The 24,513-nt window shown below is 37.2% G+C and overlaps 1 protein-coding gene across 1 annotated transcript in view; it reads left to right on the forward strand.

Moving 5' to 3' along the window:
• LOC117411204 (zinc finger protein GLIS3-like) overlaps positions 1-24,513 on the forward strand; it is an 87,443-nt gene that overhangs the window by 51,031 nt on the left and 11,899 nt on the right. Inside the window, exons 5-8 of the mRNA XM_059031631.1 lie at positions 14,716-14,877; positions 17,485-17,595; positions 21,933-22,074; positions 24,156-24,315. Of these exons, the coding sequence (XP_058887614.1) occupies positions 14,716-14,877; positions 17,485-17,595; positions 21,933-22,074; positions 24,156-24,315 (575 nt within the window). The remainder of the gene's footprint in view (positions 1-14,715; positions 14,878-17,484; positions 17,596-21,932; positions 22,075-24,155; positions 24,316-24,513) is intronic.

Here is a 24,513-nt window from a genome sequence, read left to right on the forward strand (position 1 = left end):
GTTTTACTGCAGACTTTGCTATTAAATAGCAGAGATTGGTGAGTTCTTAATAAAAATGATCATTTTTATAGTAATAGTTGACATTTGTAATTGGTTGAGCTTATTGGTGGGATAATGAATTCATATTTTAATCTTCTAAAAGCCGTAATAATAATAATAATATATGTAATTTGGTGTGTTATGAAAAATGCAGATGTAATGTAAGATGCCAATACAGTTTACAATTAAACAGAATTACTGAATCTGGATCTGAAAATTGTTTTTGCAAGGCATTACGGAATTTGTCTTTGATAGGGGATGCAACGGCTTTTCAAAAATTAAAATCTGGCAGCAAGACATCTTTTTCAGTCTGTCTTTTTAGTCCTCAGAATTGTGTTGTGATAAATGGCAGTGGAATCTAGTTTTCCGTTCCAAGACTATACATGGATGTACCAGATTTAGTTTCAGTTGCTAGAGACAGTGTTGCAAAACTTTTTTTTTTACAGCACTCCCCGGCTGGTGCTGAACACAATGCCATCTTGACCTATTGTTCAATTTCTAATTTCTGTTTTCTTTCCCAATATTATTATGCATTTGGACTTAAACTGTTTTGCTTGGCAGCAACCATCTTTAAATATGTTTATTTGTTGTCACTTTCAAGATATCAAATGGCATGCCTCAGTTTGTATTTGAGACAGCTGTGTCAACTTTCTTTGTATAAAAGTAGACGTGTGCCAGCTAAGGAAAAAAGGCAAAACCTAGGTGTGAGTAATGGTAAAGAATCGACCCAGTGTGACATTGAAGAACAACCACAGACTTTGATGAATGACGTTCAGGGGCATTTTCTCTGTGGTTGGTCCCGAAGTAGGTTATATGTAACTAGTTTTGTGTACATAAAACGCAGGATGTGGTCCCACTGTTCACTATATCACTTGCCAAAAGTAAAAATAAGCCACATCTGTTACAAAGGTGCAAAGCCATCATTAATTTTAGCAATGCAAATGCATCATGTTCTGATTTGCAGGGCTTCAGTTGAAAATATAAGGGACCACTTGAGAATGTTGTCAGTTTTATTTAAATAAGCATGGATTGTCCTGTTAAGTTTCTTTATACTGTAACAACTTCTTAATTTCTGTAAGTCAAAACCATTTGCTTTAGGTGTTAGTATAGTGTCATATTATTGTAATACCTCTTTGTCCACTATGCAAATTCTCTAGGGATATCTTTTGTATTCCAAGCAAATGCTTTTGTAAAGTATTACTTACATTGTTATTATTATTTTTTTTTTAAAGACTGTTGCTCAACACAACCTTACACTAATTGGACTGAATCTATTGGGGGATTAAATTCTCAATTTCTCATTTTTAGTCAAACACCTCATTGTGTGTGTGTGTGTGTGTGTTTTAAATTTATAAACACATCACAGAAGAAAATTACCTCATTTCTTTGTCAGCATTTTTTTTTTCTTTTGGAGATGTCACTTTCTAATGGAAGACAGAAAAGCTCGAAAACAAAAAAAAGCCTTCACAGTAGTGTCACCAGATGTGAATTTCACTAATTGTTCAGTGCTACAATACAAATCTGGCAAGTTGGTGGTACCAGACACAGGTAGTAATTATCCGCAGTCTCAATTAAATACAAGAAGTTTGCCTCTTGTCAATTTTTAATGTGCCTGTATAAAGTCTGATGGATGCATGTATTTATAGCAAAATATAAGAACATAAGAAACGTTACAAATGAGAGGAGGCCATTCAGCCCATCTTGCTCGTTTGGTTGTTAGTAGCTTATTGATCCCGGAATCTCATCAAGCAGCTTCTTGAAGGATCCCAGGGTGTCAGCTTCAACAACATTACCGGGGAGTTGGTTCCAGACTTCCACCATTTTGTTTTCAGTTGTCATTTGTATACAATAGCCCCTAGGTGATAGAAATTAGGTACATGTTTCTATGAATGCGGTTTAAGAACCATCACCAGTGTATGCCTGAAGAAACAGATCTTGCACAGTGGTACTGGATACTGTTATGACACTATGGAAATGCAATGGAGAGCACTGGTCAATACTATTGTGGTGTTACTATTGTAGTACAACTGTACTAATGGCCAGGGGCACTTGTATAACTGTGTCCTTTAGTGCAGAACCACTGCATTTCCATTGTAGATGCTTTAGAAAGGGTTGTATTTGTTTAAGAAAAGCTGATTAAATTATTCCATCAAAAGACAGTTGTCTTGAGATGATTCTGTTACAAGAATACACTAGCTTGAAACATGCGCTGGGTTTTATAAAATTAACTTCTAACCAGTAATAAACTATAATAAACACCAGCAAGCTAGCTGTTGCTGAAATTTCCAGCTGAGAGCAAGGTTTCATCACCTGTGCAGAATCGGTGAGATAAGAGAAAGCTTTTATTGGTGTGAATGTCAAAGACAAACCGTTTGTATACACATGAAATGTGAGTGCTGGGATTTGCACACACCATTTCAGAATAATCTGTTGTGGTTGTGTGTTCTCTTGAGAAGCTGGGTTTTAGTAGTTTATTTAAAGTCCAGCCCAGGTGCTCGGGAGACTTGGCTTCAGTCTGCACCTGCTGTAACAAGGATAAACACAGCCCCAGCACTATCAACACACTGCCGTCTACAAGCTTGTAATTCATCACAAAACTGAAATGCATGTTGTAGTCTGGGCTCTTTTAAGGACAGAGGGGAGTGCTAACATTTGCTAATTGAAAAAAAAAGCCCTTATTGATCTGCTCCACACTTTGGTAATCTTTTTATGAGACAAATCACGAGTTTGTGTCCAGACTTAAAACCCTCTTATTTAACCTGGTCCTCTGCCTAGTTTCCTGTTAGAATTCCTGTCTCCTACTGGAAATGTCTGGAGGGGCTTTGACTACACTGTTGAGCAAGTGGAACATATATTGTGTGAAGGGAGCTAGGTGGCACAGCGGGTTAATTCACTGTCTATGCACACCTTTCAAAACCAGCTTGGGTCATGTGTAATGAGTTTGGTGGTCTCCACCCTCAGTCTCAGGATGAACGGCCATGGAATGGGCATGTGCCTCATTAGCAGGCACTGTGTAACTTCACATTCCTGCTATCTGTGCTGAGAATAGTGCATATGAATAATGTAATTATAGTACATTAGTACAATAAAATGTAACACAGTTGTAATGAGACATTGTGTATGCTTTTAACATCTGCCTGTATTGAATTATGCCAAACTTCAGCTTAAGAGCACCCCAACAAATGCCTATCCTCACATGGTTTTCCAGATCGTTGTGTGGACTGGGTTGTGATGGTTCTGGCTGGCCTGTTCATGCAGCAGCTTTGTGTGTAACCTTGGCGCTCAGTCAGGTAACCAGTTAGACCACCCAGTTAGGAGAAAGGGAAAACCACTGTGAAAAGTCATCATGGTTTCTACTAAAGTGGCAGGACGGCACACATGCAACTTAGTTGTTGATAATTCTTCTTTTTATTTTCTATCCATTCTTTGAAGTGAAATGATTCAATTACAATTGATCTTGTAAAAGGAGGGTTGTTAGGGTTTACATTTCAAAGAATCTGAATTTAATTAGTGTTAGGATGGTGCAAAGAAAGAGACGGCACCAAGGGCAGTATTCTGTTTTAGACTGACAGATAAGGGAAGTCATTTGGGGGTGATTGCAGTTCCCGGTCCCCACCAGCTGCAATACATTATACCTACCAACATGGAAAGAGATAATCTTTATTCTATTATACGTGAGACAGAAATAAGGGAGTTAAGAGTGATCTCTACTCCTGGTTGACCCTAATGGAGAATCCTCTATTGCTCTGAACAGTATGACATGAACCCACTCAGCCTTGCCATCCCTACACTGAAGGTGAAATTGTTATTTAGTCCCTGACCACTTGGGAGTGAGAGACAGCTGAAACGATTACTGTAAAACAGGATTTTTTTGCGGCAACTTCATTTCGCTAATGGCCTTCAAGGTCCATTTTTGCTGCAGTAAATGTTTGCGCTTCTTTTTCTTTTAATGTACGACACAAGCATGAATAACATATTTCACAGCACATTTAATTTGCAGATTTTTAATAAACGCGAAATTAGCAAACATTTCTTGCTCGAAAAATGTTCTTGTTTTACAGTAATTGTATATCCATTAATCAAGATACGTATCAAGAGAATCAGGCTGTTATGAATGATCATTTTATCTTCTTTCACTTCATACAAATAGTCGTTCATGATCACTACATGTATAGTGTCCTGAAAAGTATTGTATTACAGCCTGCGTATTGTGGTATTGTGTTGATATTGTGTAGTCCATCATTAGGCCTTTATACAGAGACCATCAGCAATGCTTGCATCTAAATTATCCTGTCGTGGTAACAAAGTGACTTGTAGGGGTTGTCTGTTTCAAATGACATGTGAAAAAGTAGTTTGGAATATTTATAAAGTATTAGCGTGCCGTTGTCGTGCACTGCATTCCTATTCAATTACCAGCATGCTAATTTATGAATGCAGCCCTTTGTCTCTTACAAATCCGCTCTGACAACTGTTTTTATTTCGAGTTCACAAACCAGATGAAGTGACTTGAAGATAAACAAATGCAGACAGAAGAAGTTCTATTACATTAAGACTGAGGGATTTCTGTATCCGTTAACATCATTCCTCTCCATGTTGTGTGTTTGTTTCTCGTGTGGTTCAAAGTTCTTCTAGTTTATGAGGATCAGTTGAATTTCATAAGCTGCAGCCTGTTTGGTTAAAGTGATTCAATGACCAGGTGCTACTGAATCAAAAACTGTGCAGCCAAGCAGACCCCTTTCTGGTGTGCTGTGGTTACAGGTGTCTAATAAGTTGTTCCTTTATCCATATGCAATTGTTTTATTTGGGAAGCGTAAACCTATGATACATCTGGTTTTGATTTAAAGATTGGCTTTGATTATTAAAATCTGGATATGATAAAAGAAAAAAGTGCAAAACTTATGCAGTGGGACGAAATACACTATTTACCACAAACCGTGGCATAGGAAATTGGAAGTGAAAATGCTGCTTTCTGGGACAGTACAAATGTTGTGCATTTCCAGTTTGGTTCATTTAGCCCTTTTCACGTTGGAGACATCTGCACAAAGACATCTGTCTTATAAAAGTTGATTGCAGTCTATCATGCAAAATACAGATATGGCAAAGTAAAGTATGCCCACTAAGCTTGTGGATGTACTTTGTTTTAGTGGCATTATTAATATCTAATAACATGAAGTGCGGAGTTACAATATAGTGAATGCAGTGCTGCATTTTACCATGTTATGAGGTTACTGTGTTAATAGCTAATTAGGAATTGGCATTCACGTCTACAAAGTTGTTTAGGGTTTTAGGACTAATCTGCAGACACTTTAAAAAACCAGCAGGCTCATTTTTCAGCTGAATTGTGGATTGTCAAAAGCCGTTACTTCAAGTAGTCTTGCAACATCTAAAGTAATGATCACAAGAAATGGTCAATGTGGGTTGTATATGGTGTTCTACGCTGTATACAAAATCATTTTTCAACCCTACTTGCACACTTGTGTAATGATAACCAGCTGAATAATGTTACGTGAACATATTGAATTACATACCGCTTTGTAGTTTTCACATATACAGTACTTAACGAAGAAGTGACATCTAACATGAAATACAGTACAACTATTATGGCTTCCGGTAGACTTTTGCAATATAATTTATAGTTTCTTTATATATAATATATAATTTCAAAAGATAGATCATGTAGTGTTCCTGTTGAAATTTCTCAGTTTACAAAGATTTCATTTAAATCATTTCCAAAGAAAATAAAATTTTGTGATTTGGTCTCTTGTGATTACTTTATAACTGAAAAAGAAAAACAATTTGGTCAAAGAGGATATGGCTGTAATTTGAAGTAACACAATTGTGTATGTTTCCTATTACAGTACTTAAAAAAAAAAAAAAAAAAAAGAAATAAATGTCAATAGGAGCCCTACTGTATGAGGGACTTTCACTTTAAGACAACGATGAAGTGTGATATACACAGCAAAGCTGGCCAAAACACAGGACCTTGAAAGGTTGCATTTCTTATTTTATTTTATTATTATTTTTTAATTTAGTCGTCACCAATTTCTTACCCCGGTTTTTCTCCCCAATTTTGTATGCCCAATTATTATCAGTATCCTCGGCTCATCACTCGTAACCCCCCCTCCGACTCAGGAAACGGAGGCTGGAACACGCGCCCTCCGAAACGTGCTTCTGCCAATCCGTCATTTTTCACACTGCGGATCCACAGCGAGGCCACCAGACGTATAGTATATAGGACAACACAACATAATGAGGACAACACAAATCTGGCGGCTCCACTGCAGAACCACAGGTGCCCTATCGGCCACAGGGGTCGCTGATGCGCGGTGAACTGTGGATTCCCCTGCCGACCTAAGCCCTCCCTACCCGTGCGGCGCTCGGCCAATTGTGCGCTGCCCCCTAGGAACCCCCAGTCACGGTCGGCAGTGACATAGCCTGGATTCGAACCTGCGATCTCCAGGCTATAGGGCGCATCCTGCACTCCACGCGGCACGCTTTTTACTGGATGCGCCACTGGGGAGCACCCAGAGGTTTGCATTTCATATCCTTCTGTTGCCCTAATGAGCAAGCCTTTCTAAATTCATTGGTTCAGATATCACAATTTGAAATGTTTGCATTCCATCTGGAAACAATTCTATAATCTGATTTAAATCATCCATAATGAAAGTATTTCAAAATGTATTTAAAAAAATAATAATAATAATCATCATCTCAGCACAACATGAACAGCAACACATGTTTGAAGCGCAGTGAATGTTCAATTCAGATGCTGCTTTATTTGCAACAGATGGGCAGGACTGCTAAAAGAAATATCAGCTCTGTGTGGAAATTATATGTGTAAACTAATCTGAATATTTAGGCAAAGCTGTATTTCATTTTATCCTTGATGAAGTACATGACAAACATGTTTCTCCTTAACTCATTTAATCATATGGATATAATTTCATCTATTTACGTTGTTGAGCTCTTTAGTGTGGTAGCCACGGGGTGTTTGTAGCCAGAAAGATTAAATGCACATGTGGAAGGCTGGTCCGAACATTGCTTTTCGAAGCCTCTATTTAAGGTAGCAGAAGTGATTGTGGTTTTCCTGAGAGGTCAGAGGATTGAGGCGTACTGTAATGAACCCAAAACACATCATAGATTTTATCTAACTTTAGGGTATTAAACTTACAGTATATGGCAACAGCATTGTTTTTGTAAGATAGCTTGGATTTCCATAGGACATTATAGTTTTCAATTCTGAAAATGTGTGTGTGTGTGTGTGTGTGTGTGTGTGTATATATATATATATACACTACCGGTCAAAAGTTTTAGAACACCTCCATTTTTCCAGTTTTTATTGAAATTTACGCAGTTTAATATCTCACTGTACTCTGAAATTAAAGCATAGAACAAATAAACAATTGGAGATAAAAAATAAATTATGGAATCGTTTTGTTTAACAAAATTTAATCTAAATTTTTGACTCATCAAAGTAGCCACCTTTTGCAGATATAACAGCCGAACACACTCGTGGCATTCTTTCTACAATGGTAATCAAATATTGTTCGGAAAGTTCTTCCCAACACTGTTGCAGAAGTTCCCACAAATGTGTTGCACTTGTAGGTTGCTTTGCTTTCACCCTTCTGTCCAGTTCATCCCAAACCAGCTCGATGGGGTTTAAGTCTGGAGACTGTGCTGGCCATTCCATGATTTGAAGCCTACCGTCTTCTTCTTTTCTTCTAAGGTAGTTCTGACATAGCCTGGAGGTATGTTTTGGGTCATTATCTTGCTGTAGGATGAACCCCTGACCAACTAGGCGTATACCAGAGGGTATTGCATGGCGCTGCAAAATGCTGTGGTAGCAGTTTTGGTTCAGGGTGCCACTCACTCTGTGCAAGTCGCCGACTCTGGATCCAGCAAAAGAGCCCCAGACCATCACGCTTCCTCCTCCATGTTTGACAGTTGGTGTCACACACCGAGGAACCATCCTTTCGCATACTCGACGGCATACAAAAACCCTGCGTGATGAACCGAAGATTTCAAATTTTGATTCATCGGTCCATAAGACCTTCTTCCAGTCTTCAGTAGTCCACTGGCGGTGCTTCATGGCCCAGACAAGCCTCTTTTTCTTATTTTGCCATCTTAGCAATGGCTTTCTTACTGCCACTCGACCTGTCAAACCTGCAGCTCGAAGTCTTCTCTTCACAGTTGAAACTGAGACTTGTTTACTTCGACCAGTGTTAAGCTGTGCTTGAAGCTGTTGTCCTTTGAGCCGCCTATCACGCAAGCTGTTGACTCTCAGAAACTTGTCTTCTGATTCTTTTGTGGCTTTGGGTCTGCCAGACCTCTTCCTGTCAGAGTTCCCTCCAGTTTCCAAGTGCCTTTTGATGGTGTAGGAAACTGTACTCACTGACACCTTGGCTTTCTTTGCAATTTCTCTAAAGGAAAGACCTACACTTTTAAGGGTTATAATGGTCTGTCTGTCTTCCTTTGTTAATTGCCTTTTTCTCGCCATTATGAGAGCAATATACTACTTCCTGCAGTACAATACTGTCCAAATAATGCTTAAGAGGGTGTAGTAACAGTCTGTTCCAACACTGCTTTTATACAGACAGAGGGTTTGTAAGTAATCAACAAAAGTTGGGACACCTGTAGGAATTGTTAGCATCAACTTTCAAGGCTTAATTTACTTCCATTGCTGCAGAACAGCTGTAAGTTGTTAACCAATTACTTGTTCCCTGAAAAAGGACTTTTTGTATAACTCTGAAATGTACATTATTTTTCAGTTTTTGGTAACCTAAACTTTTTTTTTTTAACCTCTGGCAGTTTACCGCTTACCTTTGTACCATTTCAGGTTATTCACTGGACTTGAACTGCTTAAATTTCCATAAAAACTGGGAAAATGGGGGTGTTCTAAAACTTTTGACTGGTAGTGTGTGTGTATATATATATATATATATATATATATATATATATATATATATATATATATATATATATATACTGCTGCGCAAAAGTCTTGGACATGTTGCATTGTTCTACTCTGATGCATTTTGAGCATACAAAATTTACTCAAAGCCTCCACTAGTGTTTTCTACTATTATAACAACCTTGACTTGCATAAAGAAGGAAAAACATTGAGTGAAATAGCTCGCATCACTCGATATTCAAGCGTGGTATCCGAAGCATAATCAACAAGTACAGAGAAACATCATCTGTAATTGACAAGCCCAGGACTGGAAGACCCAAAAAGCTGTCTAACAAGGATGAGCAATACTTGAGGATAATATCCTTAAGGAATAGAAAGAAGACAAGCATTGAATTGACAACAGAACTGGCAGAAGGTGTCATTGTCCATCCATCAACAGTCCAAAGCACCTTTGACCATTGTTCCACAGTCCAATTTCTGTGTTCTTGTGCCTATTTTAGCCTTTTAGTCTTGTTCCCCTTTCTTAACAGGGGTTTTCTTACTGCAACACATCTTTTAAGTCCTGATTTCAAGAGTGACCTTCGTACTTTTGATTTGATGGACAGCGACCTGCTGTAGGAGTGTTATAACCGAGAGTCTTATAGCAAGGGAGCACTGTGTGTGTGTGTGTATGTATATGTATATGTATATATATATATATATATATATATATATATATATATATATATATATATATATATATATATATATATATATATATATATATATATATATATTTATATGTTCATGTTTTGTGCTTACAGTAAAAAGGTGAAATAAATACTTGCAGAATGATCCGTTTTGAAGTACTTAAGTCATTTTAATTAATTAGTATTTCTAAACAATAAGTAATCAAATTACTTGGCTTCATTCGTTCTAAAATAAAGTTCCAATTAAAGCAGTTTTCAGTAGTTATTTATAATTTGTAGTAATAAATAGGGATTTTCAAGTCAGGTTATAAATAAAAAATAGTTACGAAGTAATTTTATTAAACCGTATTCAGCAACGACACGATTGTGGTGCTCACTTAAGTGCGTACTCTTAATGAGAAAAAAACCCTAACTTGGCACACTTAAGTGAGCACTAACACTCAAGGGTTGCTTTAAGTAGAACCATCAGGGATCCCATGACCAATCATTCATATTGCAATCTCCAATTTAACCTTTACCTCACAACGTGTTGCATTTGTACTTTGTGACAATTGGCTGACATTCATGGGAGCATGCAATACAGTACTGGTAACTGCAGTAAGGTTATAAGAATATGGGTTATTCAGCCGAATGTTTTCAGATGGGTCTTATCAATGACAAGTGTGACAGGATATTAGGAAGGAAGCTTCAAAAGGCTCCTTTCACAACTACGGGGTTTAAAGCCTTTCCATAATCACACGTTTTATATTCTCAGCTGATTTCAATACGACATATCCTTTTTTAATACAGAAATCACAGCATTCCTTATTTATTTAAAATGAATTTAATGATAAAGTCAAAGGAATTTAATGATAACAACTCTGAGGCATATACATGTCATGGTTGTTTTTGAGAATGATTAACCCCCTCCTTACTAAAGTATATCTGCTACATTATAATTTGATTTAACCCTCGGAAGTTTGTTCAATATTTTTTCCACTTCATTTCCTTTCTTGTGTTTTTTCAATCTGTATGCAGACTTTACTGAGCATCAAAGAATGCCTCAATGAATACTGATATATTAGGAGATTCCAAATTTAAGAGATTAATTTACTATAGCACAGTTTCTCATTTACTTAAAGGGTTCTTGTATAACATGGCGCTGTTTAAGAAATTCAAATTGGATGGCACAGCACATTATGATCATAAAAGTAAATATATATATATATATATATATATATATATATATATATATATATATATATATATATGAATTAATTTATTTTCAACCCTATATGTATTGGGGTTTCTTTATACATTTTTGTTTATTTGTGTTTTTTTTGTGTTTTTATTTATTGATATATATATATATATATATATATATATATATATATTTTTTTTTAAACATTGCCCCTTTTCACTCTGTTTGGATTGTATGGCAGAAGCCTGTGAATTGTAGAAATAGGACTGTGTTGGCCATTGCTAGCAAAGACAAAATAATACATTTCAATTATAAATGTATAGTTTTGACAAACATATTTTCATGACTGGAAAAGACTTTGTCATATTTAATTTATTATATTTCTAAATTCAGCAACAGTGCTTGTTTAATGGTTATGGATGGCAAAACAAACGTAAATGACTAATTTCACTGTATTTAACAGTCAAAGTTAAGTGTTTTTGAACAGATTTCTCCATCATAAACAGTATCCCTGAGGTAAACAGTATGTACAATGTCTTACAATTAACCAGTTTTACATATTTACATAATATTATTCCAACAAAAAGCATATTGAAATGGGATAGAAGACATTTTAAAGATCAGACATAAGATTTCCTAGTGATGGTATAAAATCCTTTGGTATGAATGTTTTTTTGTTTTTTTTTAATATCAGATGCTTGACTGAGATGTCAGCAGCCAATATGACCTGCACTTTCCTCAGTGCTATATAATAAAGGCCAGTTTCTTTGAATGATCATGTGGCTGCACAGGATATTAATGAGCTTTTTTAGTGGTACACTGGTCCTATTTAAATACAGGACTGTGAAGGATTCTTTTTCACTCATAACTCATGTCCAATGAAAAAATGAGTGTCTGATTCTGAACGGGGCTGGTTGTCTGATCATGGCTTGTGATCCACAGACAGTCATAGAAATGTTTACAAAAGGCATGAATCCAGTCAAAATCAACCTATTTCAATGTACCATGAAAAGCTTTTAAAATAATATGATTATTATTATTTACTATAATTCAGTTTACTTTCAAAAATAATTACAAGGCCATGGAAAACGGAATTAAAGCAATTAGTGTAATTTAGCTTTAAACTGTTTTTATTAATAATATCTAAGCAAAAAAAGAATAATAATTGACGTTACCATGCAGTGTCCATTAAATGGTATGTCAGATGTTATTAAATAGTACATGCAAATAAATCCACACGTTTATCATTCAAATATCCGACAGAGTGAAGCATTTCATACACTCAAGACAAGTAACTGTTCATTGTATCCATAACCAGTTTCTTTTTTAGTTTATTTTAATAGTTATTTTACTCTTTTAATAGGTAATAAACACAGAAAGTCATGGGGAGCCGGTGCCTATAGCTGGATTTACAGTGCTTGTGTTATGGTTGCACAATGTGTAGCTGTGAACGCATTGGCTTGTAAATCTGCTGTGAAGCAAACTGACATCTCGTCCAGCAAAATATATTTATGTTTAGTCTGTCGTGCGTTTGCCCACTGAAACCAAAGGCAACATTTTTTATTTTTTTTGTAAATATATTTTCAATTAAAACTGCCCTTCAAAGCTATTCCCCTAAGCTGTTTTTATAGATATGTTGCAAACTTCAAGGATATCATTTTGTGCAAGTGAATAAAATACTGAATCAACTTACCGGAATATAAATTGCTGTTACAATCCTATTTTTTTTTTTTTTACTTGGTAGTAAAGGGATGCTGGTTCTTGCTTATACAGCCTGGAATAAAATAGTTTTAAATTATAGATAGTTGTTTTACCCACTATGTATTAAAAGAAATGGTACTTTGAAAATGTGTTTTGAAAACCACCAACCTAATATATCATTAGGTAACTGCCAGTGTACATTTAGGAAACCAAATGTATAAGGGAAATTGGAAAACTACATGAACAGACCTCTTGGCAGCAACACATTTAGACTAATAGCAGGCTTTACATGATTAACACAGCTTGCTCAGTGGGGTCATACATTTTTTACTTGGCTTCATATTAAGTTTAAGGAAAATTATAAAACAGTAATTGTGTAATCTATCTTGAAATACACACAATTACTTTTCTGTTTATTCTCATGAAATGTTCATTTATTCCATGTTTTTTATTTAACTGGGTGCATGCGTTGCTAATGTTTTTAATTCAACATGGTAGCTAAGCTGTAGATCAGTATGGGACCACTCAAGTTTTGAAGTCATTCGAGTTTCCTTGTTTTAACCCCTTAACCTCCAAAAATACAGAAAACGAGCCAGACTTATTAGAAATAGGCAAGTAACCCGATATTAATATATAGAGAATGAATTTGTTGCAGCAAAACACTTGAGAATTGTGATTCAGAGGCAAAAAAACCAAAAGGAGAGCTGACGCCAAGGACAGGGTTCGCTGCAGAAGCTAAAAAGATCACCTGGAATCTTAATCGGTGTGCTTTCAGCTGAATGTGTCTCTCTCCTGATCCCATGATCAAGAGAAGTGGAGGATCAAGATCATGTAACAGAAGTCATTGCACAGTAAGGACTGTGTGTGCAGCTGTGGGCTAAGTAAGTCATTGCTACACAACAGCAATCTGGTTACATATATATGTATTGATTTGAGCACAGAAAGGTCACCACCAACCTACCTACACTGCTGCTTGATTGTATGTGACGATCACCACCTACCCCGTATTGTACACTTTTAAACACAAAAACTTGAAGATGTGGTACGACATACAGTACTCTTGTTACGCATAAGAATGATTTTACTTGGTGATTGATATGCTGGAGGGAAATAAAAGCATGATTTTAATAAATAGATGAGTGAATAAGTAAATACAAATAGTTCATGTTACAGTATGATTTCTTAGATCTCTATATCAGAGAGTTAGTTTTAGGTATTTACTACTACTAATTGAAACGTGAATATTTTAAAAATGAATGGGTCATGCTTAAAATGGAAAGTCATCCCTTTCTTCCACTTTGACGCCCATTCGTTTCTTATATATGACTGTATACTTGTGTCCTATATTGAATATGGAAAGAAAATGTAGACACTTTATTACATTTGCCTCTGTTGCGCATCATATTCTTCTCCCCACGCTGCTGGAATACATGAAATAAAATGCAGATCCGCAGACTTTCAAGGTTTTCTTTACACCTTAACCCTTGGACACAATTATCCTTTGACTGCAAAATCAGTTTGTGGGTTTCACATTTCAGACTTGCTGTTTATTACCTTTTAATTCTTATTCACGCTGAGAATTATCAGCATAACATTGATTTGAGCTGTATTTCCTGTAGTAAAGCCAGGTTCAATATGGTCTTCAATAAGGGTCCAGTTATGGGTTATTTTATAGTTTCACAGTATATCATTCTAATAGTACTTTTACTAAGTTTGTGATATCTACATCATTGTATTGCACCCTGAGAGGGAGTCTTGTGTACAGCATCTATAGGCTTCTGTTCAAAGTGTGGGGCTGCTTATTTGTATAAATCCCCACACAACAAGTTGAGCAACATCTTAAAAAATGACATTTCAGGAATTGCTTTGAAACTGTAGTATGTTTTAAAAATGATTTAAAACATCTTAGGTCATCCCCCAGTGTTTTTTCTTTTTTAATTTTCTAGAAGTTGATGGAGCAAATTTACAACAAAATGAAGCTAATTCAATTTCTGCCAATCCACACCCCCCTGTCACTGGCGTTAGTTTAAATTAATGGTGCAGAATCAATCTTCTACCCATGACTGAGTGCAGCTGTTGAACGTCTGGTGATTTATGATAGGACCAACATCGGTTTACACTGCGTTCATTGTGACTGCAGCAGCTTTATTGAATATTCCTCTTCACTAATATTTCTTTTTTTATTTTGATTGCAGTTTGAAGGATGCAACAAGGCATTTTCTCGGCTCGAAAACCTTAAGATCCACCTGCGGAGTCATACGGGAGAGAAGCCCTACCTCTGCCAGCACCCAGGCTGCCAGAAAGCTTTCAGCAACTCGAGTGACCGGGCGAAGCACCAACGCACACACCTGGACACTGTAAGCACATGGAAACTTAGCTCACAGTCTTGTAAAGCCACCTCTGAAGTGTGCGCTTGTTAGGTACTTGTTAATTGTGTCCTTTGCAAGTTCATCACATAGGCCAGACTAACCGCTAAACTGTGCTTTAAAGCTGCTTTGTATGGTTTCCAAGATTGATGAGGCACTAAGATATTTTAAGGGTCTGTATTTACACCCATAATGACAAAGCAGCCACACTGAAAGCAGATTAACACATGTAAAGTCACGCTGCGTTATGTTATACTTCTATAAACTGTCATTGTCTAATTACACATCTAGTTAAAAAGGGACTACTCCGCCATATTCCACTTAAATAAGCAGCCTTACCAAGCGTTCAACACCTTTTATTTCAATGGGCCCTATTCACAAGGCTTAAACTTGTTGGTAATTAAAGCCAAGCAGCAGGCATTACTTTGCCTCATTACTTTGCCATCTTGGTTACAAGTAACAGTATGCTAGCTGAGAAAAGACTGTGGTCTGGTTGATCACATTTCAGTTCTGGGCTTTACGACAGCAATACTGACACCCAATAATAAAGCTTATATGAATGTGGATCTGAGACCTCTTTTACTTCTGTTTTGCTGAATGTTCATGGGGCAGAACCCTTTGGCTTTAATGATATATATTTTCTTTACACAGCAAAACTTTTTTTTTTTCTTCTATTTGAGACAGCCCAGCATTAAGGAATGCATAATGTAATTTATGCTAAGAAAAACAAACAAATCCAAGAAGTTAGTCAGTCACTTTTTCCAAACCCAAGAACTGCCAGAATAACAATGTCTTTATTTACAGAGAAGTCAAAATGAGGAATTCAAGCCTATTAAAGCTGCAGTATCCACTTTCACTTTAATGACCACTAGTTTAAAAAAAAAAAAAAAAAAATCATAATTTTAGTGCTACCAGCTTTATTGTGTTGTTGAGTATTACTTGAATTCCAAACTCGAATGTTTATTCTAATTAAGATTCTCACCATGGCTCATTTTTGAGAATTGTCTTGAAGGCTAATTCAACCTGAAGTAGAATCCTGTACTGGGTTGCTATATTAAACAGGCAATGTAAGGACCAGGTCATACAGCTACTCTTATAACACACCTGGTAGAATCTTCATTTAGAGGCAGGAGCTTGTGAGTTCAAATCTGCTTGCAGTCGTTCACAGATCAATACTCTACGTCTAGTTACGTACTTCTTGAACAATTATAATGAGATGCACAGTACATATTCCTACAAAGTTAATCTGTCTTTTTTTCTTTCTTTGTTTCTTTCTTTTCTTGTTCTTCTCTTCTGCCTGTGAATGTTCAGCTGCAAGGTATAGTATTGGCTTTCGCTGTCTTTTAAAATCCTGTTAAAGCTCAGTTTTTACTAATTAAGGATAACTTATGTAGTAGAGCCCTGATCTGAAGGCATTAACCTTCTGGTGGTTGACCCTGTAATGTCTGAAAATCAAGTTTTTTTTGAGATTAGAAACTTATAAACAGTGCCTTTTTTATTGTTATTTCAAACATTTGAAATTACATACTTTTTCCCCTTTTTTAAATGGTTTTGCTTTCCTTCCATTTCACTTTTTTTTTTTTTTTTTTAAGCTGTCTGAATGTTCTGAGGTCATCTGCTGTGTGGTATTGCCTTGCAGTAGGACTTCTTGATTGGTAGATGAAAGTTCTGTGTGGTATTGCCTTGCAGTAGGACTTCTTGATTGGTAGATGAAAGTTCTGTGTGGCATTGCCTTGCAGTAGGACTTCTTGATTGGTAGATGAAAGTTCTGTGTGGCATTGCCTTACAGTAGGACTTCTTGATTGGTAAATGAAAATTCTGTGTGTCATTGCCTTGCAGTAGGACTTCTTGATTGGTAGATGAAAGTTCTGTGTGGCATTGCCTTGCAGTAGGACTTCTTTATTGGTAGATGAAAGTTCTGTGGTTTCTAATATTTGCTATTGCCTGTTCTTGTCATTATTATTATTATTATTATTATTATTATTATTATTATTATTATTATTATTATTATTATTATTATTATTATTAATACTAGTGTAGTGTTGTTCATGTCATCCAATATAACACATGTATAGATGCATTGGTGTTTGTGTATACCAGAACATTAAACTAAATGTGTTGCCAAAAAGGCTTGAGAGCAGGAAAATATTCTGTTTTACTTTTAAGTGGACCCTTACATACACTCTTTATCCCCAAGCTTGTGTCTCACATTAACACGTCTCACATTAGCCCTGTATTGCTTGTATATTATAAATGATCTATTGGTTAGGCGCACATATTAATTATTTGCAGCTTGAGTCAAGGTGCATATGTAGTAACTACTCTTAGCTTGGGGAAGCACACCAGGAGTAGTGCTGTCACTAACATTATGTACAGCTGGGCCATTGCCAACAACCCTATACACTAGAGAAGAGAGACCTGTCAGCTGTGTGAACTCTTTGCAATCTCTTTTTTTTCCCCCATTTGTAAAGTAGTCCCTTCCTATTAGATATCAAAGGAAATCACAGTACTACGGTGTATTTAATACAGAAAAGTGAGAGGCTATAGGAATTATTTTCTTACATATTTCTCTCTTTTATTTTTTAAACACGTGTACAGAAACCATATGCTTGTCAGATCCCAGGCTGCACCAAACGCTACACAGATCCAAGCTCTCTCCGAAAACACGTGAAAGCTCACTCTGCCAAAGACCAGCAGGTGCGTAAGAAGGTAAGACATCTGTCAAATCTGTGGCAGCCTGCAAAACACTGTTTATATGTTTTACTTCTAAATACTGCATTGTGGTATAAACAAGAGGTGTATATGGGGTTAAGCGGATGTCGGCAGGGTAGTTGGTTGTAGGTTTATTTTATTGCAGGCCAGTGACTTTGACAATATCTTGGCACGAGCCAAAATAAGCAAGTCTTTCTCTTCACTACACGTAACGTAGCATCGTAAAAGAATCCTGCGACTGGGTAACAATGAAAAGATTATGTTGGAATAAATTGTAAAGGACATCAAAAGTCAACTTTCTGCACAGTCACAGAATGGAACTTACAGTTGCTATGGAGATCTAACTCAGCGTTGTAATGTAGACCAGTCCTATGTGGTCTATAGAGTCAAAGGCTTTGACTTGAATTTAACAATCTGGAGCTGGATTAGTAGCTAGACTCCTGGGTGAAAGGAAACACCCTCTGTTCCCGCCAGAAAAAAAACTAAACATGAAAATACAACAGCGATAAACACAAATGACCTCAGGAAAATGTACAGTAATGTGCCTTCAATGTTAGATAAAGGCCAACTTTGTATATTTACAGCATGCTTGTGGTTCTTTAAGCTGGTGCTAATTTTTAAAAAGCAACATCTGTAGGTAATTGGCACACATGTCCATATTCATACAACACTCATTTCATGATTATTTTAACAGGGCTTTAATCTGATGGCAGATTGATTTACAGTCATGTAAATACCTTATTTTAACATTGCACTGCAGCGTCTTTGCTGTTAGGAATAGCAGCATGGTACAATCAGTTTTGTTATGAGAGCGCAGCAATTCGCAAATGACAAATGCTTGGCTGAAGCTGCTGAATTTTAAATTGAAAATTGAGGAAGTTGGTTTTGTTAATCCCCATTTCCTCATGTTTTTAATAAAGTGGGTGCCTGTGGTTCACAATCATGCCTCTCATGAAGTAATCCCCTCTGAAGTATAAAGGCTAAATGTCACAATGAATTGTTACATTTTTATTAAAGAATTTTGTTGGTTCCGGACCAGTCTACACATACTGTTGCTTTTTTCTTTTCTGACTTATTAGAAAAAACATAAATGTACATGAATGTCATGGAAAGCTAATACATAAATCCCTAATCTAGAAACAGGAGGCAACTGCCTGCCCTATAAAAACATTCAAATTGAAAATAGTATAGAACAGTAAAAAAGTAAACTGGCTGGGCCAATATAGTCTATTTTCTCAAGTCGTTCTCAAGCAAAAAGCAGATTGGGCTGTGGGGCAATTAGGCAGACGTCCCTAATGTGATCATTTCTATGACCTGTGCAAGGTGACCATTGTTAAACAATCGGTTGTTTTACACCAAAGACCGATTCAATGCCCACTGTACTGGAAACAGAGCTTGAATCTAAATGCTGCAGTAGATTCCATCGTTATACAATGCTTTACCTTTTTTTACCTCACCCCATGATTTCACTGTTTTTCTGTCTCATTAAGGGTTAGACACACCCGTGAACATTTTTAAAAAATGAATTCACTTGTATGGAGTACGGAGAGAGCAGGGTAGTGGAGATAGGGAGATTTATTCCTAAAATGTATTAAGTTATAGCTGACAACTCATAAATTCACTTCGAAGTATAGTGTAGTATGACAGTATAATACAGTTGAAGCTGTAGTCCTGTAATGGAACCTCACATTTATCCCATTTATTTCCCTCCTGTTTGTTACTGGCAAAGATTACAACTGCTAATCTTTTTGATTGACAGTTGTGAGGTTTGCCAGTGAAAAGGGATGGTTTTTATAAAGGATAAGTAGCCTTATCCAAACCCCTTATGATATCTTTACTAGATTTGGGTTAACAATAGTAACACGTTATCGTGATGGCATGATCTCAGCACGCACATTTCCAAGAATTATATTCCTTTCACCACAAAGACTTCTGTCAGAATTCCTCTTTCATTTGTCACTCAAACTCACTGGATTTTTCAACCGCTCTTGTGGTTGCTAGTCAGCCGTACTTTAGGGCAATTAAAAGAGAAAAGTGTAGAAAACTGAAGCAGATCACACTTCTCATTGGTGGGATGTGGGTGATGTTTCTGGAGTGTGGTGAAGGCTGGGCATAAATTAACATTTCCTGAGTGCCATTACCAAGCAAGGCCTGTGACACCGGCAATGGGCAGACATGTTCTAAATGGTTTATTTGAACCAACTCTACCTTCATCCAGGCCCTATAGTATCTAATTCTGGCCCTCTAGGATCAGAACTGTACCCCTGAGTTACACCAAGTTATAAAAGAAGGCGTCTTTTTTTAAAAGCAATGGTTATGTCACTGATTTGAATAGCTCTATGGATAATCTGAACATACCCATTCACCAAATGACCAAGTTTCTACAATAATAGTCACAGAAAGGCAGGAAGCTCAAAATAAGCTATCCCAAGAGTCCTTAAAATACAGACAGAAAACACATGATACAAGGAATTATGTAAACATTGCATCTTCAGATAAATGAACAAATGAAAAACAGCCACAGCCCATCATTACTGTAGCACTGGTGTTCATTATGTGCCTAAAGAGTGGCACAAAGTCTTAAGATTACAATATCATTACACTCATTAATAAAGGTTAAGACTGGAAGAGAAAGCCCATCATCAACCCACATTATTATTATTATTTGTTTATTTAGCAGACGCCTTTATCCAAGGCGACTTACAGAGACTAGGGTGTGTGAACTATGCATCAGCTGCAGAGTCACTTACAATTACAACTCACCCGAAAGACGGAGCACAAGGAGGTTAAGTGACTTGCTCAGGGTCACACAATGAGTCAGTGGCTGAGGTGGGATTTGAACCAGGGACCTCCTGGTTACAAGCCCTTTTCTTTAACCACTGGACCACACAGCCTCCTATGCATGCTCCATGTCAGTCTTCTTCAAAATGTAACCAAAACATTATGCCAGACCAGCATCCTGCATTCATCAATGTTAAATCTTACATTGCAAGCCAAAAAAAATGTATTACTATACTGTACCTGCTCATTCTAGTTCAATTATTCAAACCGTGCCTGGGATTTTAAACAGATGTTTAATGATTACAGCTATGGCCAAACGTTTTGCATCACCCTATAGAATTAACTAATTTTGCTTAATAAAGTCGAATGAAACCTGCTGAATAATGTTACGTTAACATATTGAATTACATAATGTCCTACAACTGGTCATAAGAAGCACAGTGGTCCTTGAAACCCCTAAGACCCGCACCCCCAACCAACATACATGCAATACAGAATACTCCCCTACTGATGCAGCATTGAGGGAACTAATCCCATTAGAATATACTTCTTTGTGCTTTCCATCTCTTACTGTGGACTGCTGGATCAATCTTCATTTTGTAATGTAATTACAAGGATACACATCCATTATGGATGTGTGGACAGAACACTTTGAAGTCCACTATACAAGTCCTACAGAATAGTTTACACTGCGCCGATATAATCTATTATTGCTTATGCTACTTTACAGTTCATTTGATAATTCGTATTTTCCATTATGAAAGCTGCCGCTGCTGAGACCAGATTGTTAGATCCTCCCACTCTATATCAGTTACTCTGAAGTCCCATCTCCTTCAAAGTGACGGACACAGTGGTGGCTTCTGAGAACACACAATACAATGTATTGATTCTTCCCGTCTGCCTGCCTGCACTGTGGCCATCATCACTCACTTACCCTGTTCCTCAGCCCCTGTCTATTTCCATAACCTCCTAGCATCAGGGAGTGCCTGTTTCCCATATTACACACTGGTCCCATCAAAACCACTTTAACAAATGTATATCTGCCAATCTAATTCTAGTATTGTCTGGATCAGGGGTCTCCAACCCTGGTCCTGGAGAGCTACTGTGGATGCTGGTTTAAGTTTCAACCAATCTCTGTTACTTAATTGAACCAATTATTGGCTTAATTAGTCAAGATTAACAGGTGTGATATTTTTTTGATTTATGATCTTTGTACTTCAGTAGCTTCCAAGAAGCTGCCCACAGAAATAGGGTCTCGCCAGTGGACCAGGACATTAATATTCATGCGTGGGCTTTAAATAAACTGCAGTTAACAGCATGACAAAATTCAAAGCACTAGGAATAAAACCTCCTGCATTCGGGCCCTGCAAGATTGATCAGTTTTGCGATAACACAGTGTGTTTGATATTGGCAAAGAATCTGGGGTGATTTACCTCAATCGAGAGAAAGCATCCGCATTATACGCAATTATATTCCCTGATACTATAGTAAAGTAGAATGCTACAATTAACTTTTTAAAACCTTTTTATTTCACTCCTTTTCTGAAATGATAGTTACGCCCTTGCAACCAACTGGACCAAGATCTCCTCAATGAATGTCTGGCTGTCCAAAATCTCCAAACAGCCACTTCTGCACAGCACCTCCTGAATGGAAAAGGTGGGCGATCATCTGGGCTCAGCCATGACATGTTTACAGGTAAGGAGCCATTTGAATGGCAGAGCTTAAGCTTGGGGTGTTAGGTGATGTCACGGTACTCGGCACAGTCAATACACAAAGCATTATCGCTAATAAAGACTGAAAGCCACAAAGAGTGTCTAATGTCTGGAAGGAAAAATTGTCGATACCAGATATACATTCACTGCATATATTTGAGCTGGGGTAGGGAACAAAAAAATGTACATTTCATTGTTGAGAGCAGCATTTATTCGATGGTGGTGTCTATTACAAATTTGATATCTGAGTGTGGCGCTTATTCAAGTAATACAGTATTTATAAAGGTTCCATCCCCTTGTGTGCTGGTTCAAAGCTGCTTTGTGCTCCGGCCAATGGAAGAAGCTGCCGGAAGGAAGATGACATGAAGAGTAGTAATATGCAGGGTGGCTGTGTCCTGCTCTTTCTAACGCCACAGTTATGGAGGAGTGGGACCACATGCAGGGCACCCTCTCTGGGTAGTAGGCTTCAGTCTGGTGCCTGCCGGTCTACTAACATTTTTGGGAAACTTCTACATGAGAAGGCACAAGGGAAAAGCATCTAGGATTTTGTTTGATGAATTCAGTGTAATGATATGATGTTGTAAGAATTTCTAAAATCTGTCAAATGGTTGAAATATGAAGGTTTTATTTGCACATATGGGGAAACGTTTTCAGTGACTCAAGCCTAACACATTTGCTGTACCAGCTGTCAAATTAAAGGGAAAGGAGGCTGCTTTGAAGCCTGGGCTTAACAATGTGAAATTTGACTGCTGAGAAATTTAACAGCTCATGTCAAGGAAAACCTCAAACTGGTGAAAGGGGACCTCTTTATTTCTCAGTAACACTCCTGCTCCATGCTAGTGACAGACTACAGATAGGCAGTAATAATTCCTAACATTCTGAATATGGCCCTGATAAAGCTACACATAAGACAGCACTTCTATTGACAACCTGACTTTATATTTATTAAATGTAAATAAAAATGATTTGCTTCACACAGAATATAATGTGTGTGTTCTGTGAGGTGCAGCTACAGCATTTGAACCGCTAACTATTATCATTTTAATCCAGGTCTGGGTTCAGCTTTCAAAACCACAGGGCACATCTGAATGTTTGGTAATGATGTTTATTAGACGAACCTCAAAGGGGAGCTGGCAGCTCATTGGATTGGCAAAGTGGTACAGAGCCTCTCCTCTTGGTTTCAGATCAGATTTCCTGTAGCTCTGCGGTATCCAGTCTTTATCCTCCTGGGTCCAGTAATAGTCCAGGTTTGTATTTCACCAAGGTTGCATCACCTACACTGAATTGTAGTCTAAAAAGCAGTGCAGATGTGCTTGGGTTAGGAGATAAAAATCCAGACACCTGATTATCACTGCCAATAGGATGCAAGGACACCATGGGCATCCAGGATGGCACAGTTTCAATTTAACAAGCCTGCAAGATGTTTGAACTGTTCTGGAGGGATACTGTACTTGTTTATTCCTTGGTCCTTCAACAAAGAGACTGGGGATGGGAATTTGCTGCAAAATATGTTCTTCATACAGTCTTCTTCTTCATTCTGGGTAACCTGGGATTCTGAGTCACCTGCCAACTAAAGACCATGCTACAGCCCTCTACTAATGTTTATTGGAGATTGCCATTCACATAACACTTGAATTATTTCTGTATGTATTGCTGATGTAGGATTTAGATGAAGCAAAAACCATGGGCGGTTGGTGTTCCCCGGGATTCTACTGCATGTTGAAATGTGTACTGATAGTGCTATCAGCACATTTCATACCAATTCATCTCAACATTGCACTCATTCAATTTTTCTTAAAAATAAGAAAAAAAAAGAAATGTCTTGGGTCAAAACATCTTGCATTTTATAACAGGTTACACAATGCTTTTAAACAATTATAGTGTAAATTGTGTTCAGAACAAACATTTGTAAATATCATGATTACATAAATGCATGGTTTATTGGAACAATAAAAGTATATTGCCATGATAATTATATGATTTGGTTAAACAGTAATTACAATTAAGTCTAGGTTAACACATGGTTAATTTTGAGTTTGCAAATTAACTACGTTTGCCCCCTAGGTATGTACACTGGCTCCAGTGCCCACCACAATGGACAGACATCTGGGCTTCTTCCACCCACTCAGGATCTATCCTCTCGGCACCAGTCTCTCGAAGGCAATATCAACAACCCACACAATCATCTGTCACCTTTGTCTGCAGTGGAAAACACAAGGGAAGGGTATGTATTAAATTACTATGAATACTAAAATAAAACATTATATATTTGTGTGTGTGTGTGTGTGTATATACAGACTATAGGCGTGCTGCCTCAATGAATACCTGGTCATACTCTCTGTTCCAGGGGTGCAGTTTTGTGAACCCCTTAGGTTATCAGGGTGAAACGCAGCTCCTAAAACTCAGATTTAGTTTTAAAATA

The sequence above is a fragment of the Acipenser ruthenus genome, chromosome 10 (genome assembly GCF_902713425.1).
Source record: "Acipenser ruthenus chromosome 10, fAciRut3.2 maternal haplotype, whole genome shotgun sequence".
NCBI lineage: Eukaryota > Metazoa > Chordata > Actinopteri > Acipenseriformes > Acipenseridae > Acipenser > Acipenser ruthenus.